Here is an 18,714-nt window from a genome sequence, read left to right as displayed (position 1 = left end):
ATAAATCTTTTCGGTGGAACATTTAAATTACTATCCGTGTTTTTGACAGAATTAATTTTTATAATTAACTCTTTTCTTGGTCAAGTGACAAGGTTATACGGATATACTTAGATCTGGAGGTATAGCATATATAACTAGTTAGTTAGTTTACTTGGTTGTAGGGCTTTGTGCAAACCCGTCTGAGTAGTTTACACCCGTCTACCGCTAAATAACAGTACTCAGTATTGGTGCGTTCCGGTTTGAAGGGTGAGTGAGCCAGTGTAACTACAGGCACAAGGGACATGACATCTTAGTTCCCAATGTTGGTGGCACATTGACGATGTAAGGAATTGTAATATTTCTTACAGCGTCATTGTCTATGGGTGATGGTGACCACTTACCATTAGGTGGCCCATATGCTCGTCCGCCAGACCATGTAATAAAAATAAGTTAGTAGTCTATAGCATATCTAGGTCATAATATATATTTATTTTTGATTTCCTGCATCAGTCAATCAACATCAATTCGATATATGTAGACTTGGTTGTAGGGTTTTGTGGGTAGGGTATAGGCAACACTTAGTGTGTTCCGGTTTTAAGGGGGATTGTGCTAGTGTAACTATAATTAAAAGAGACATAACGTCTTAGTTCTCATAGTGCATTGACAATATAACAAGTGGTTATTATTTCTTACAGCGCCAATATCTATGGGCGATGGTGACCATTTACCATCAGGTGATATTTGCTCGTCCCCCAACCTTCACCATAGAAAAGGACCAGACATAAGAATAAGAATTAAATCTAGTTATAATTCTTTTTAAACTAAATAAAACAACAGAAAATTTAAAATTTTATAATTAAAGTAGGAAATAGTTGCGCTTATAATTAATAATAAATAACTTATAGGTAAATAATAGAGTATATTTAATGTTTCACTCAATGACTTCGTAATATATAGCAGCGGTGAGGTCGGATCCTTTCATTCTGATGATCTGAAATGAGAACGATTATTTAAAGCGAGTTAAAATAATGGATTCATATCCTGTACACAATAAACCCAGAACCTCTTATTGCAGGTTACAAAAGTAATTATCGTTCAAATATTAACACAGCGCAAGTACTAGTCGTACTGACTGAATTAGTAAAATCAACATATCGGACGACAATAGTAGTGGTATATATATATGCGTTATTGTTTTTGGTCGTGTGTATGTCGTGTAGTGGTTCTCTGGATATTTAAGACTGGGCCTGATATGGGCTTCGATCGCGATGTATTTAAATAAAATACTACTGCTATATGCTAATACTGCTTCTCTCCTCGAGGAGGAGATATTGAGGAGTTTCTACCTCCCCAAGTTGTTCCAATGGGAAATGTTTACACATATGGCATGCGTGGCAAAATTTAATTTAATACAATAAAAATCAATGAGAAAAAGCATCGTAATATATAATGAAATAGTGGTCTTTGTGTGTTTGATCCCGCAATTAAGATTCACAATTACAGGCCACTGTACCATCCCAGAACTCAATTGACACACCAAAGGTTTTTTTTCCGTAAGAGCCACACTTTTATTTGTGTCAAAAAGGCACAGATTATTTCGCCAATGTCACGTGCGATGGAGAAGACACGATAGATCGTTCGCTACGGTCGAGATTACCACTCCAAAGTAAAGCCTTCTTGTGAACGAGGATGTTAAGTTACGGATATGAATTAGCTAACTTTTAAGAACGTGAAATGTCAGTAGACAGTTCCCAATGGCCGCCATACCACTGCACATACACACGAAAATACAAGCATTTTTGTGGAACAAATCGTTCGACACTCGTTATTTTTCCGACGCGTTCGATTAAAGCCCACGCGAGTGGGCGGCCGGTGCGAGCGCTATGACCATAATTTTCCTTTTTGCCTTTACGTAATTAGACCCCTAAAGAACCGCCATACTGGTACAAATGACCAAATATTTTGTCATTATCATCTCCCGGTCAAGATATTGTAATTAATAGTTATATTTCATTCGATTCGCAGTAATTTACATTGTATTTCTTTCGGAAATATTTGATCACTTGACGTTGATATAGTAAACACTGAAATGTGATTACCAAATGTTTTGCAAGTTTATTCAAGCGATGAGTAATTTGTCTATGCCAATGGGATTTGTTTCACTGATAGCGTGTTATCGGAACCGGATATGACAACAAGGCTTATCTACCCAGATCGCTGAATTCTAATATGATATCCGAATCTTGTTTTGTTTGTAAGGCTGAGTTAGACTGTTGCTAAGCGGTATTTAACATAAACATAGACTAAACGCTAAACGATTTGGTTGTCTTAGGCAGAGATAGACGGGCTACATACAACCAGTTTTATTGTGTCTCGACTTCTTTCTACCCTCAGATTTGTATAAAGATATTTCATATCAAAATATTAAAACTAAATTGAAACATTATTACTTACATGCTTTGGAATAAAAATTTATTCGTATTTAACGTAGTATGCATTAAAATACTTTAGTTGTGTATTAGATATATAGTAAGTAGTAGTAAATTATATAAAAAAATATTGTAGTGACAATTAAAAATTGTTTGTATATTATGTACACTACGATAGCACGGGCTGAAACCTCAGTGGTTTTTTGTTGCTATTATTGATTTGATTTGTTTAAACGATAAATATAAAGAAAAAAAAATACTCTTCGTTCGAATCTTTTGTATCTCTTATTTAACTAATACGAGATTCAGAGAGATCCAGAGAGAAAATAAATACTTATAATTTTTCTTACCATTTTGATTTCATTGCCTTTGATTTCCCTTCTAAAGTAAGCTATTTTTCCGTCTGGCATCTTTATCACTTGATTAAGTATGTTTTCCCCTTCTCTTGTGTATGTGATTTTTACCTGAAACAAACATATATCTATTAAATAATATTTTATACCTACAAAGATAAAAGGAATATTTTTCATAGGATTGTGAAATATATGTATAATACTACTTTAATGAAGATTATTATACAAGCGAATGAACGATCTTTCAGATGACCGAATGAATTATCAGAGTACTATGTAATCTCTTTATTTCGGTAATTATTATTATTATTATTATAGTTAATCTTGTTAGTTCAAGGAATCATAGGTAATTTGCGTATCGATTTCAAAATAATTAAATGGAGGTTTGTTCTGTACTCTAAAATGATTTAATGTGATTGAAACATTAAAAAAATCAAAATAATCCAATTTTAATAACAATCAAGTGTGGGCTGAAAATACTGTTTCTTGCAAAAATTGAGTCATCTTTTTTAACAAATATGTATCAGTAAATTTTATTCTCCTCTATTACAAATCTTACTCAATAGTGTCTAATTATAATTAAAGAAAAAAAAACAATATATTTTAGCTTAACTTCGAAATCTGACTATATGGAATTGTTTTTACTTCAATCTATCAACGTTACGAGTCAATCAGACGTACACATCTGGATTTTCCAATTGTATATTTTTATTCTGATTTAGTTTTTTGATTAAATTTACAACACCCGTCTGAAAATCAACAAATACTATATACCTCTATGTGTTATCAGCTATTTAATCTTGTGTAGAATATATGTATGTATCAATATATTTTAGCGTGAGCTTTACATGTATCTACTAATTAGTTTAATTATAAATCATATATTAGCAAATATTATTCAGAATTAATACATATGTTTTTAGATTCAGATTATTCACCACTTGACTACTATATTTTATCTAAGTTTTTAGATTATAATGAAATTAATTTATTTAACATTTTATTATTTTTAAATCTTACTTTTTCTAAATTCCAACGTATTATTACAAACGTATTATTATTGATCCGAGAGGGCCCATTGGTGTATCTTAACCGATGATTTCGGGTTCAATTCAAGCAAGCACCACTGCATATTCATGTATGCTTAATATGTGCTTATAATTCACTTCGTGCTCGGCGGTGAAGGAAATCATCCTAAGAAAACCTGCATGTGTCCAATTTCACAGGAATTCTGCCACGTGTGTATTTAACCAACCAACATTAGAACAGCGTAGTAGAATGTGTTCCAAAGGAGGCCTTAATTCAAGAGTGGTAAATTTACAGGCTGCTGTTGTTGTTGCTCTAGTATTATCGGTGTTAGATCAATTTACAAGTAATATTCTAATCTATCGTCTGAAATCCATACCAGCCTTCAGTTTTAATTAATTTTGATTTCGTATTTGTCATCTGTGAGTGCACATTGCACACGTCCGATATGTTAATTAGTGTCGCAGCGACCGCACAACTTATGTTTTTTTTATTATTACGTGACTTCGATACTTTCAAATTCTTAGTCCAAAATCTATATTGGGCTCGTGGGAAAACAGATGGTAATAGTAATGAAAAAACGTACAACCAAATTCTGCATTCAATGATATATTTATGAATTACATGTACATACCTATATAAAGGCGAAATGTCACTTGAAATTGGTTAAGTTTCTTACAGGGTGTAGACATTCAAGGATATAATGAAACTCCAACCCTGAGGGGTAAAACGGGAGTTCGGAGTTTGTGTTTTATAAATAACGCACGGAAGCCGCAGGTTCTGATAGTTTAATATATTTGTAAATATAAATAGTACTGTTAAATAATAGAATAATTGTTAAAAATGAAATGGAAATATATATAAATACTATCATTAATAGAGATGTGTATATTGTAAACATTTTTTTTTATTGTATTTATGTACTAGTTGTACGTTTACGTCTGCGCTCTACATATGACATTTAATTTATGTACGATTCATTAAACAATTTCTTAGTCTTTAATTGTCTCGAGTAGTTCAGTTTTCATATAAACAGGAAATAATTTTTCTCTACTAAATTTTTCTTAAGTTGGAAATTACATCGTGACGCTATTGCAACGATTTTACCTTATATATAACTATTACATTTTTAATATACTAGCTAAAAAGTCTTTTAAGTTAAAAAAATAATCAAGTAGACTCTAAGTCCTCTTTGGACCCTTTTGGTCGTCATTCGGTTCAATTATATTGTAACTGTCATTAATGTAAGTTTTTCTTCTATCCTTTTTCATATTACAAGTCAAAGGATTTTGTGCTTGATATAGCACTGGGTCACGCACCCATCGAACTATAACACAACGATACACAGTATGTTTAATGGTAGAATCAGATGAACTGTACAAACCTACCCGTGAATTAAGTGTGAAATATTTACGTTATTTACTTTAAATATATTCATAAACAACTATGATAAGCAATTTTGGTTCAACGTTGTAAAGTAAAAGTGGATTACAATGAGCATGCTGCACGCTATAAAGATATAAAGTCGAAAATAATTCAGATATTGGCTTTTAAAGTATCCACATATTAAGTAACGCATAATTTAAACGATCGCGACCTTAATCCGTTAATCCACTCGAGTGAGCAACACTGTTATTTATTTAAAAAAAAAGCTTATCTAAATTTATTTAGTAGAAATAGCCGAGATACTGAGACTGTTAATATTTTGATTTAGATTAGTTAATGCAAATGAAAAATTAAATTAATTTATTTAATTTAAATAATTTTCTAAACTAGATATGCGAGAGAGACTCTGTAGTTACTCTATGCGGATTATTAATCACACAGGTTTTTTTCTCGTAATAATATTATTATTGATTCTGTATGAGCATCAAGTAATGCTAACTCCACGCTTTTTTACTATCTATATAATCCTATCGAGTAATACGCATTATTTATCAAGGCGGTTTTCGATTATCATTATTTATTTGAAGAATTTTATTACAAGAAAAATCGACCTGACACGGAGACGGTTCTGGCGTTGCAAGTATTTCGTATTATATTTGTTTCTTCAGCTTTATTTATTTCCATCAGAAAAGGCGCCATCCTGTCGTCTATTTTCGTTCAATTTCCACACTGGTACTAAGACCCTATAATAAGGGTCCGGTTGGGAACCAAATCATAACTTGACGGTCTAGTCATTGCTAGTAGTAGAACTACGAGGTTTTTAGTAACATAAGACCGGGTCGGGCTAATATTACTATTAATCTTAGTTTCTATACTAAAATTGCTCAGACATTTTTAACTTTGCCGTGTCGTAAATTCAAATCGTTAATAAAAAATACATTGGTAAAAAAGGTGTTTTATTCGATACAAGATTTTGTAGATGATAAAAAGGCGTGGAATTAATACCTGTTGACTTCCAGGCAGGATATATATATTAATTTAAATAATTGTATTAACTAACATGACTGTATTTTTTTAAATGTTGAAAAAGAGTAAATACTGAGTTTCTTGCCGGTTCTTCTCGGTAGAATCTACTTTCCGAACCGGTGGTAGCTTCACTTAATTGTTAAATGACCCACTTGAATAAAGTTTAGTTTGATTTTGATTTTTGATTAGGTTTTGCTATAATTATATCCCAGTAGCAGTTTGGAGTCTGGGAGTTTAAATAGGAGTGCCTGTTTATAGGAAAGCCATACCTGCCCTTTTCACTTCGTTTTGGATCTTCATAGTATTATAAGACTGAAGGAATAGAGAGATTGCTTAAGTGTGCACAAAGATATATTTTTATTTCTAGTCACTAGGCGGACTGACAAATCTGATTGTAAGTTGACATCAGCATATATATGGCACTGTGATAAAATATTTCTTATCATTTGGGAGCTAAGATGTTATGTCCCTTGTCCTAGAAATTAGTATGTCACTCACACTTCAAATCGGGACGAATTAATATCACTATTTCCAATAGCATATATAATGAGTGGGTTATATCTTTAAGGACGAATTCGGCAAAGCCATATCCCCAAGAAGTTTAATAGGATATGTTCTGCAGTTGGCTAGACTATCGGAGTCGCCGTCGTGGCTGATCGATCAGAAGAACATCACTATTATCATCATTATTATCAGCCTTACCTTTTCTCCATCTTTTCTCTCCATTTCATGTTCTTCTCCAAAATTAAAACTGTGTGTCATGTGTTTGCCTTCGATATCCAAGTCCATACGTATTGTTTTTTCGTCTTTAATAGTAAACATCACAATTGGGGCCTTTGATTTTAGTACACGGACGATGTCCTCGTTTGCCTCTGGGAAAATAATGCTGAAGTTAGCTAAATGATTTTACGTCAAAATATATTGAATATTAAGAGGTAAGACAGCACAGAAGCTAGATGACGTGAATTAATCGAAAATAGCTGTTTGAAATCTTATCAAGAACCAAATGTACCGAATTTGTGTTGTGGGTTAAAAATCGTAAGGAAACTTGCATGTAACGTTTCTCTATCTTATGTCTATTTATTGCGATATCATAGACATCGATCTCAATGTGTAGAACAGAAAATGCTTTTACTTTTGTCAATTAATCTGATAATAAGTCCACGATAAAGCAAATACTGTATGTACAACCAGTTGCCAAAACACAAAATTTCCAATACAGAAGAAATCGCCAATCATAGAATCTACAATGTTTTCCTAAAAACTATGATAACGGTGGCCGAGTATCATTGATTTCTACGTGAATGATGAAAACTTTGTGAGAAAACTTGAAATTTTCGGAAGAAAAACTGGCACTCGTGTATTCACAACACACATCACACATTAGATCATCTATATATATGGAGTATATTTTTAGTTTTTTTAGAATACAGACGATAATTTTATCCAGTCTCTAGGAGGGACATTGTAAACAATCTCGTGAGGCCGGCTCACTCGCGATTCAACACAAAGAATTTATGTTTGGTAAAAGAACAAATGAGTGATGCACACAAGTTTGCACAAAACTTCTCTCCGTTTTAAATTCCGATCATAATCACGTAGACACCAAAACTTAGAATTTTCTTCCCTCGTCATATATCAACTAATTCGTTGGCCTAGTGGCTGACTTTTAAGGATTTGTATAATTTTGGGTTTGAATGCTCATATTCGTTTGTTTCTGCTAGACTTGCAGCAGACCTCCCTTCATTATCATCGGACTCTTGGAGTGAGGGAACACAGCACTAACTTAGGTTTGTCCACAAATTTGTGCATCATTATATTTCCTGCATAGATGGATATTATTCGGTTCGAAGATATTATTCTTTCGTGATCCTAATAAAGTTGACGAGCATAGATTACTTTATCGATATCACTTCAAATAATTTATTCGCACATTGATAAAACTGACAAAATTCAAAACTAATATCGCACACGGGACACACACATATACATCGTTCAGAGTAATCGTGACGATTCGTAACAGAAGATTAGCTCAATAAAGTAACACTCACAACAATAATAAGCGATCACTCACGAGTTGCTGACAACATTTCATCGAGGTTCTCACATCTCACTCTTCGAAACTTTTTACCGGAGAACAACATTGTCGTTGCGCGAACAATATTTATCTAACCTAAAACAACAGAGCAACAACCGCGAGAGCACCTTAATTCTATCTGGCTTTTAGTTCGTCGTTGCGTTTGATAACATTTATCATATTGCTGTGTCATACTAGATATATACACTGAGGACATGTGTATCCGTTTGTTTGTGTATCACATTATACGGCACTACAATATTATTTTTTGGTAGACACGATATAAACTTCAACATTTTACGTATGATAAATTATATTTTTAAATCGTTATTATAGTTATTAATAGGGCCTGATTTAAGGTGCTAGGGCTTTGTGCAAACCCGCCTGGGTGGGTACCACCCACTCAACAGATATTCTACCGTTAAACAACAGTACGCAGTATTGTTGTGTTCTGGTTTGAAGGGTGGTTAAGCCAGTGTAACTACAGGCACAAGGGATATGGCATCTTAGTTCCCAAGGTTGGTGGCGCATTGACGATTTAAGGAATAGTTAATATTTCTTACAGTGTCATTGTCTATGGGTGATGGTGACCACTTACCATCAGGTGGCCCATATGTTCGTCCGCCAACCCATTTCATAAAAAAAGGAGTGTAGGCCCCTGATTATTATTTAATAAATTGAACAGAGATACATCTAGTATCAGTAATTCAAAGAATTAAATAATTTTGATAAACATAATATGTCGATATGATATATTACAAGATTTATTCCTACCTAACTAATGAAAACAATATATAACAATAACAACATTTAACAATATATAACGGATATTTTTGCAAGCAAAGACCTTATCATCAAATTAGGTTATAGTTCTTAGATTCCTATGCGGATATATTCGCAGATTTGGCAACAAAAAATCTGACACAAATTAGATTTTTCTCCATTTTTCATTTCCACGTAAAGTCAGAGTTAATTAGTGGATATGTCGTCATTTCGGATTTATGGATATACGCACCACGTGTTTTAAGCACTAGGCTATCGTTATCTAGGCTTCAACAATGATCCATTGTAGTAACTAGATTAAAGTGCTTCTAAAACATGTCTTTTCACATTAGTGATTTCTTGCCTGCTGTATTATTATATATAAACATAAATAAAGTAAATATTAAACTATAATCAATGTAAAAGTTTTTAAAGTAATCTAATAATACGGTAAATACAATTTTGATAAAATATTAATCATAAAAAAACTGAAACATTCTACTGATAATAACGCCATGGTGAAGATAACGCCATACGTATTATACGAAATTATTTTCTGATAGTGGTTTACGTCGAGTGCTCACACACCTAGAACACACCTAGGATTTTTAAATGGGCGAAAATATGAGCCAAGATGGCCCAGTGGTTAGAACGTCTTAACCGATGATTGCGGGTTCAAACCCAGGTAAGCACCGCTGAATATTCGAGTGCTTAATTTGTGTTTATAATTCATCTCGTACTCAGCGGTAAAGAAAAATATCGTGAGGAAACCGCATATGTCTAATTTTATAGAATTTCTGCCACATGTGTATTCTATCAACACGTATCAGAACAGTGTGGTATTATTTGTTCCAAGCATTCTCCTCAAAAGAAGGGTAGGTTTAGCCCAGCAGTGGGAAGTTTTCAGGCTGTTGTTGTTGTATGTTGTGTACGTATTGAAAGAATTGATTATACAAGACTTTTGTAGGTAACAGTTTTTTGAAATTAAAAAGTAAACAGACACATATAATTACAAATTGATATGGTTGTATAGATTCTTAGTAAAACGTTCTATATTCCAGTGTACAGGAAAACACACACACACGATAAGGAAAATAATCCATGGCAAACGATTAAATGTACAGATACAAATTATGTCGCTGTAATTTTTATCATGACAACACAAAAACTATTGATTATTTACTTTACTCCATTTGAGTGTGCTTGGTAAACAACCAATTTACACACGGTCGTTTCAAACGAACTACTAATAACCCTGTCTCGTCCACCAAAAGCGTGAAGCTTTACCTGGGAGTACATAAGAGCATACCTATGATTTATGATTTTTAATATTAAACATGTAAAAAGAAAGATGGAATTCATAAAATTTAGTTAATCTTTTTAACCAATCAAAACTTTAACAGCAAAGCCCCAAGTGTTCCTATTAGTATTTAAAGATATAATAATTCAATACGTTAGGCCTAACACCCAGTCCTTCGATTTCCAACGAACAACAATATTGGAACTTGACACCATTGTTCACCTGTCAAGTTAATGTCAGGGACAATCAAGAATTAGACGGGATCAGAATACAACCGGAACAGTTTTTGTGATGTAATCGTGTTTGTATCGTGTAAGGGTAAAGTTACAGCATATATAGTGTACGTATTTTTAAAATTCACTCAACTTCCGACGGCTTCATTCCAACCACCAATCGAAACTAATAAGCACCTATGATCTTAATTATATAACCACTAATTAAGCCTTATATTACGGATATTTTTTTTATTGGATATACTTTAGGAGCTGCATCAACAGGCTTACGTGCTGTACGAGATACAGGGACAATGAGACATTTGGTAAGCAGTTTATTATGAATTTGAGTTAAAATGTTCATTATTCATGAGCTATGATGGCTTGAAGATCTAAACCGATAATGAGTGAGATGAACTTTGCGCAAGCGCTACTGAATTCATATATTTAATGTGTATTTATAATTCATCGTGAGAAAATCTGTGGTGAAAAATAATCTGCAACGTATATCAACGTACCTCTCCAAAACGAAACGATTTCCCTGAAAGCACAGTGCAGTTTATTTAGAAAAATCTACAACCGATTTTAAAACCAGTTAATCGGTTTTCTCTTGCAAAACGCAAACATAACGATACCAACATTTTTTTAACTCACTGTGTTAATTTAAACATACCTGCTTAAGATAGGTAATGACCTATCTTTAAATTGTTTAATTATTTTTAAACGAAACTATTGTTTTACCATCTGCCCTTTCCAAACAATTTTTCAAGTGCCTTGCTATTTCTTTTGTGTAACCCTGGTAACACAGCTGTAGGCATTGAATTTAATATCAAATAAAACGTAATAATAAGTAACATATTTTTACTTGTAATTGAATAGCAATAAATTTAATCAATCAGTAAATCTTACTCAAAAAGACTTCTTTTTGGGTGCTTACGATATCACATAGTGATTTAATATTTCATTACATTGAAAAAACTTCTTATACTTCCGCCTTATATTAGTTTTGTTACGTAATTTCCCTACATAAAATTAATAAAAAAGTACGATTTAATTTCAATAATAGAGTTGATATAGAAAACAAAATCTCGGAAAAAAGAAAATATGAAGAATCTATGGGCTCACCTGCATGTGTGTTGAATTTATGATTAATTTATATTTCCATGAAAACATTTTGAATTTGTCCGACACAGAAAGACCCAATAAAAGTTATTGATTCGTTTCGGGATCCGAGCATGGGATCCATGCTAGCACTAGTCTAACGAAATATGTGAAAGAATATATAATTTTTTTTAAAATTAACATGTTTATTTTTAATACTAAAGGTATTAATTTCGGGATATTTACCATGTTTTTGTCGAAATATCGAACTCCACCGAACAAAAATAAAAAACATGGTAAATATCCCGAAATTAATACCTTTAATATATAATTGTTAATAAACAGTGTGTACTAAAACTGTAACACTACTTGACATAATATTGACTCTAGGCAACATTTATTTAAATTATACTCCTTGAAGGATAAAGCTTGTTAATTGTTATATTCAGAATGAGAATAAGGTAACATATCCATAGTAATTACAAATCATATGTTGTGCTTATTATATAATAAAGTTATAAAAGCCTGTTCGCGTTATATAGTGGTAAAATTGGTAGCTTTAGTATCATAATTAGTTAAATCAATTACTTGTTGTTCCTGCTAATTATGGTGCTGGGACGCGAGTACCTCTGCGAGGATTCGTACACGCTCGAACGAGATCCTGTTGACCTTCCGAGGTACACAGATAATGGGGCCGGTAGGGATAGGGGGACAGAAGCGAAGTGACGACGATGTGCCATCGTTAGGTTGGATCGGGACATCGTCCAGCATACGTTGGATGCGTGAGCCGCGTGGACCATGTAAAAGTAGTCCGTGAGTTCATACGAGACCTGACCCTACAGAATTGTGTTAAAGATTCCGCAGTCGGGAGGATCTTCAGCGTGACCTTTTTACACAATTGTGTACTTACTTATGCTACATACGCTCATATTTCCACGAAATTATATCAAATTATAATTCATAGCTTAGGTTTCCCCGCAATCGCCACTCGCTCGATGCTGGGGTACCAAATGCATAAGAGGGGTGGCTCGTTTTTTTAAAGAAGAAACGATGTTATAACATAAGTATTTTATGTTTAATGACTAATAAGGGAAAAATAAATGTCTTCTGCACAAACAGAATACCTTTCATAGTCTCTGTAGTCTATTTCGACATTAGTTTTATATTTATTAATTGGTAAATATTGAGACTATTGACGGAATGTAATTTTAGAATCGTATATTATTTATTTAAATTGCTATGAGGTATTATGGACCACCTGATGGTATGTGGTCAACACTCATTGGCATTGGTACTTAAATATTAAACATCCCTTATGCGCAACAGCCTTAAGAACTAATATATCAGATATGATTCGTATTGAGCTGTATTAACTCTAGCCCACCCACAACACTCTGGGTGTTGTGTTTTGGTATATATGTATTTATTGCTATCTTTCGGTTGTATATGTGATGAGAAGGTGGTATACCGAGGAGCTTGTATAATGCAGTCGGCTACGTAAAAAAATCTGGTTTCAAGAAGGCTAAATATAGGATTCCAATTTTGAATTTACGCATTCCAAAACTTGGTTTCTGTCAGACTGATCTTTATGGTTCAAATATTTTTTTAAATTATTTAAATTATATTTAAATAATAATTTAAAACCTAACGAAAAATTGCCATATAAAAATAATTTCTCGTAGACTGTCAGTACAGTACAATAAGTGAGACATAATGCAACCTGTATTGTTTATATTTCTGTCTGTGCGTTGAACCGATGAACTGGTCAATGTTCATCCGGGTATATGAGCCACGCTATGCTTCCAAGCGTGATTTAACCGTTAATATTTATTTAAAGATATTTCTGATCATTAGTATTACATCGTTCTAATTATATAAAAATTCGCATTACAGTAAATTATTTATAAATATTAAATTTATTTTTTAATATTAGCTTTGTACATTTTCGTGCTTTTGATGATTTGAATATATGTATATTATAATACAATATAAGTTAATAAGATAGCATCTTTTTAATTTGTATTATAGTACTTGCTGGAGATTAATAACAGATACTCAATATTTTTAAAATGAATACTTATAGCTTTAAGTTCGTTTTAAGTTAAAATTTTATCTTTATTAGGAAAAATTTAAAAAATTAATATCGTTTAAAAAAGAATATTCGGCATGCATGTTACGACATATCACGAACGTAACTAGAGTGACACGTAAAAGCATTCTCGACAGTGCCCCAAGCTCTGGTTCGAGGCACGGAGAGCGCGCGGCCTTGTGGCGACCACCACCGTCAGGGCGGGGGCGCCTATGTTTGCGGCCGGTCTCGCCGGCTTCGCCACTCGTACTGCGGTGATCATCCGACCAACGCGCTTTTTCGAACACGAACGGAGATGACAGATTGATTTTTTTTAATCATGTGGTTTTGGTTTCTTTGCGTGGCTGCGGCCGCGGTGTATTCGGTCGAAGGCGCGGGCGCCGGTGCCGCCCGCCTCGTATGTTACGTCGAAGGCGCGCGCGCATCCGATTTTACCGAGTGCACGCATCTCGTGTACGCGGGCGACGCCAGGGGAGACAAACTCGACGCTCTGCTGAAGGAATATAGGAAGGACAACCCGAGGACCAAGATTCTGCTGCGTGTGACCGAAGCTGATAAGGTAAGTGATCATTTATCAGACAATTTCATTTCAATGTAGTTTCATTCATCGTTATAAATTGGAAAAGTTTTTGACGAATTTGTCTGTAAAAATGAAAACCAAAAACTTTTAACTTTTGAGATTATCGTGTGCAATTTAACAATACGTGAAAAGTTGATATTTATTTTGTGCTCTCAAAAGAGGAGCAAATACAAAAATAACTTGAAATTTTAATATTAAGTACTTTTGCTTTTATTTATATTTTCAATAGAAAAAAATAAATAAATGGAAAAGTTACGCTACCAAAGACATTTTCTTGATATCTCTATTATTATATTTGAGGTAAACGGTAAGAGTGCCACCTAAACGAGATAAATATTATTTGGCGCGAAAATATATAACGATAAACTGTTTAGTTCTTCATTTCGCAAAACCAATTAAAATATACTTTATTCAAGTAGGCTTTTACAAGCACTTTTGAACCCTCATTTTACAGAACGACATTTAGGGAAGTTGCTGATCTAGTTATTGATTGTTGGACTATAATGCCCGATTTCCGCTGACTTCATTTAATATTAATTTTAACTTGCTTGCTCAAGTTACTAATATCGCCTTGTGTGACTTAATAGTTTCGTTTTTACCCTGTTGTTATCGCGCCCCAGAGTAATAGGAACTGTATTTGACAAATATTTCATATTACATTGGATTGATCGATGGGCTTTGGGCAAACTCATTTTGTTAGATACCACCCAATAATCATACATTTTACTGACAAACAGAAATACTTAGTAATCTGCTTTGAAGGATGAGTGATCCAGGTTAGATGTAAGGAATTATTAATATTACTGACAGCACCAATATAATTGTGCGGTGGTGACCACTTAGCAACAGGTGCATTTGCTCGTCCTTCAAAACATTACTTAAAAATAATGAAAGATTCCCTAATATTTATTTCTAATAGAGTAAAACTTATTGTATTAGAGTATTACCTCTTGAAATAGTATAAGGTTTTTATCACTAAACAGAATAGGTTCTGTAAGAAGAAACTCGAAATTCACCTCAGAACAGGAACGTGAAATGTCAAAATGTTATATGCGACATTGACTACGATAATTATATAATGTTATAGGATACACGTATTGATATGACATATCGCTGTAAGTCGGTTGTCGACATTACACGGGTGAGATACGAAGTTAATTGTTACAGAATATCACTACAGTTGCTTCAAATTCAATTAAGATAACTTTAATGTTTTCAAACGTATTTAATTAATCTCTTTATCTGCCTTTAATGTAACACAGTATTATTCTATTAAATCCACAGTGAATTCGTATTACATTTAGATAAATAGTTTTATTTAAATATATGCGAAATAAAATTGATTTTAAATATATTTCGTTGTAAATAGTGTTTCTTAGTAATATGATTTCGTTCTGAATATAAAAGTAGCCTAGTTTTTGACTTGTGTCGCGTCTCTTAATATGTATTGGCCTTAGATAATGCTTTTCCTCTGAAATGTGTATCGCCTGTTCTAATCTTCTACCACCCGGAATCTAGTTATGAGCGTAGAAACCTAAGTCTAAGGATGTATCCCATAGCACCAGTCATATACAGAGATGTGGGTACATTACTCAGATACAGAATTGAATCATTAAGCAAATTTACAAATTGGGCACACTACGTTTTGAATTAAATAAAGTATTATTTCAATCTATTATATGATGTGTTATGATGATTTTGTCCTGCTGAGCGAATTCGTTCACGACGACTGTCATTACGGGAGGTTAGGAAAACGTCCTGTAAACAGAACTATTTTGTAAAAACATAAGAATATTATAGTTACTATTTATGTCAACAGAGTGAAAATTATTAAATATCGCTTGATATAAAGCTTGAAGAGCTTAGTCGCAGGTTTGGTCATGATCCATACAAATTTTACTTGGTTGTAGGGTCATGATCCATACAAATTTTACTTTGTGCAAGTCCGTTTGGGTAGGTACCACCCACTCATCAGATATTCTACCGCAAAACAACAATACTGCGTATTGTTGTGTTCCAGTTTAAATGGTGAGTGAGTCAGTGTAAATATAGGCACAAGGGACATAGCAGCTTAGTTCCCAAGGTTGGGGGCGCATTGACGATGTAAGGAATAGTTAATATTTCTTACAGCGTCATTTTCTATGGGTGATGGTGACCACTTACCATCAGGTGGCCTATATGCTCATCCGCCAACCTATTCCATAAAAAAAATGTCATAACTAGAAGCCCGTATCCTTTTAATTCGTGTACATTCATAAAAAGTAATCCCTGCGATTCCTCCTTAAGGATGAAGTTCCCAAAAACCTTTCGGGAATGTAATTAATAATCTGATATTCCATTAACATTTTCAACTTTCTAAACCCCTTTTTCGACGATTCCTTGAAGGCAGATGTATTCTTTTATTTTAATCTGTATTTTCTATAATAGCGTAAAACAACAATAAAAGACTGTAAATTTCCCACTGCTAGGTCCTCCTCTTCCTTTGAGGAGAAGGTTTTGGAACATATTTCACCATGCTGTTCCAATGCGGGTTGGTGGAAAACACTTGTGGCATAATTTCTATGAAATTAGACACATGCATTTTCTCACGATGTTTTACTTCACCGCCGAGCATGAGTTGAATTGTAAACACAAATTAAGCACAAGAATATTCAGTGGTTTTGAACCCGCAATCATCGGTTAAGATGCACTTGTTCTAACCACTGGGCCATCTCGGCTCAATCTAGCGTAACACGTCTAATTTGAATAAAGAAAGAGTAAATAAAACAATAGGACTACGTGTTTCAAAAAAGCAATCATACATTTTAAGAACATTTGTTTTAAAAAAACCAGAGCTGTTAGTGTGAAAGTAGCCCGGCCTGTTGCTAATTACTCTCATTGTAAGCTCTGTTGTAATGCTAATGAAGTTACAGGCACCTAACTTATGTAACTTGTTACCGAAAAGAGAAATTACAAAGAAAACATCTTGCTCAATGTTTTTGAAGTCATTTTATTAATTAAAACAAAATTAGGAGCAGCCCGCAGTGTCCCAATGTCGGAGGCCTAAATCCTTTTAAGGTACCAATGCTCATTATTGGAATAAGTGTGGCGGCCACCCGAAATGTGCAGGTTTTCTCACAATTCTTAAGTGACTTAAGTAACAAAGTACAGTTACAATTTAAGTGAGCCACCACCGGGCTAGAGTCTCCTTCTCCATTGAAGAAAAAAGTGCACCGTTTCCTCAGACGTTAGCCAAAGTATAGCATGATGACTATTAAAACTGCCTTTATGTAGTCAGGATCTGAACCTGCTATATTTAGTTAAGTTTCACTTCATATAATTCGTAAAAAGAATCGTATACAATATTGTCATCGCTTTATTTTTCTCGTCGCGATGACATTCAGCAGCACGAGTCAAGCCACTAATAACTGTATAATTTCTTTTATTGACAATATTTTTAATTTTATTCGTCAATTAAGTTAATTTAAGTATGATTGAGTTACAAAAAATTCACATCCGAAGTAAGGTCTCTCCGACTTTCGTAAGAACGCACTTTAGCATTTAAAAGCGTGTGAAAACCCGACAAAAATGATATCGACTGACTTACTTAAAATTATTCGCAACGACAGGATGTTTAATTCCGTCGTATTATCGGCTTTATATTAATTGTTATAAGGGCACACACATACACGTGGAGTGTAGAGGTAATGTTGTATAGACCAGTGACGTCATTAGTCGTTGACTGCATTCCCAGGTACTCGACCTCGCAAGGCGCGCCGGAAAACAGGTGTAGTCTTACGTAAAAGTATTGTACATGTGATACAAGTCAGCACTACATTATACTTAAAATTTACACCCTCGCAAAGATATATACGCGTGTTGTTGTCGGTTTATTAATTCGTAATTTCGGTTACGTTATATCATCGCTACTATAGCAACTACACTGAGTGTAAATTTGTGAGTATATTTGTCGTATCGTCGGCATTACAGAGCAGGACAAGTTGGTCGGATATGGTGATCGGTCATCATAGTATAAAACAAAAAAAAAAAAAAAAAAAATACAGACGAATTGATAACCTCCTCCTTTTGGAAGTCGGTTGAAAATCGCTGACCGCCTGTCTGGCCCTATGAATGCTTAGATCTTTAAATTACGCAGTGGGTTTTACGCTGTACGTGGACAATAAAGTAAAGAAATACTTCTAATTTTAGAAGTTTTTAATGTGATATCGTAAATAAAGAAATTTTGTATAATTAGTATCAGCATTGAGCCCGTACGTAGCCGGGACGGGTCGCTAGTAAAGTTACATATATCACGTTCTTAATTAATAAATGAATAATGTAATTTATTTTTTTCAAATCCTAATCATAATTATTTTATACAATGCAAGCAAATTGTTAAAATCTCAAACAAAATT

General features: G+C 33.6%; 2 protein-coding genes across 2 annotated transcripts in view; one reads left to right on the top strand and one right to left on the bottom strand.

The window, feature by feature from the left end:
- Positions 1–885: 885 nt before the first annotated feature.
- LOC124529762 (fatty acid-binding protein-like) lies at positions 886–8,400 on the bottom strand. Its single transcript, XM_047103667.1, has 4 exons — positions 8,274–8,400; positions 6,902–7,071; positions 2,759–2,872; positions 886–970 (listed from the first exon to the last, which is right to left on the bottom strand). Exons 1-4 carry the CDS (start codon positions 8,341–8,343, stop codon positions 911–913), a joined length of 414 nt encoding a protein of 137 aa, XP_046959623.1. The 5' UTR covers positions 8,344–8,400; the 3' UTR covers positions 886–910.
- Positions 8,401–13,962: 5,562 nt separating this feature from the next.
- LOC124529872 overlaps positions 13,963–18,714 on the top strand; it is a 45,905-nt gene continuing 41,153 nt past the window's right edge. The window contains exon 1 of the mRNA XM_047103803.1: positions 13,963–14,299. Within this exon, the coding sequence (XP_046959759.1) occupies positions 14,060–14,299 (240 nt within the window). The 5' untranslated portion in view covers positions 13,963–14,059. The remainder of the gene's footprint in view (positions 14,300–18,714) is intronic.

The sequence above is a fragment of the Vanessa cardui genome, chromosome 5 (genome assembly GCF_905220365.1).
Source record: "Vanessa cardui chromosome 5, ilVanCard2.1, whole genome shotgun sequence".
Taxonomy (NCBI): domain Eukaryota; kingdom Metazoa; phylum Arthropoda; class Insecta; order Lepidoptera; family Nymphalidae; genus Vanessa; species Vanessa cardui.
Note: the sequence above shows the minus strand (reverse complement) of the source record. Positions and strands in the feature narration are given on the sequence as shown.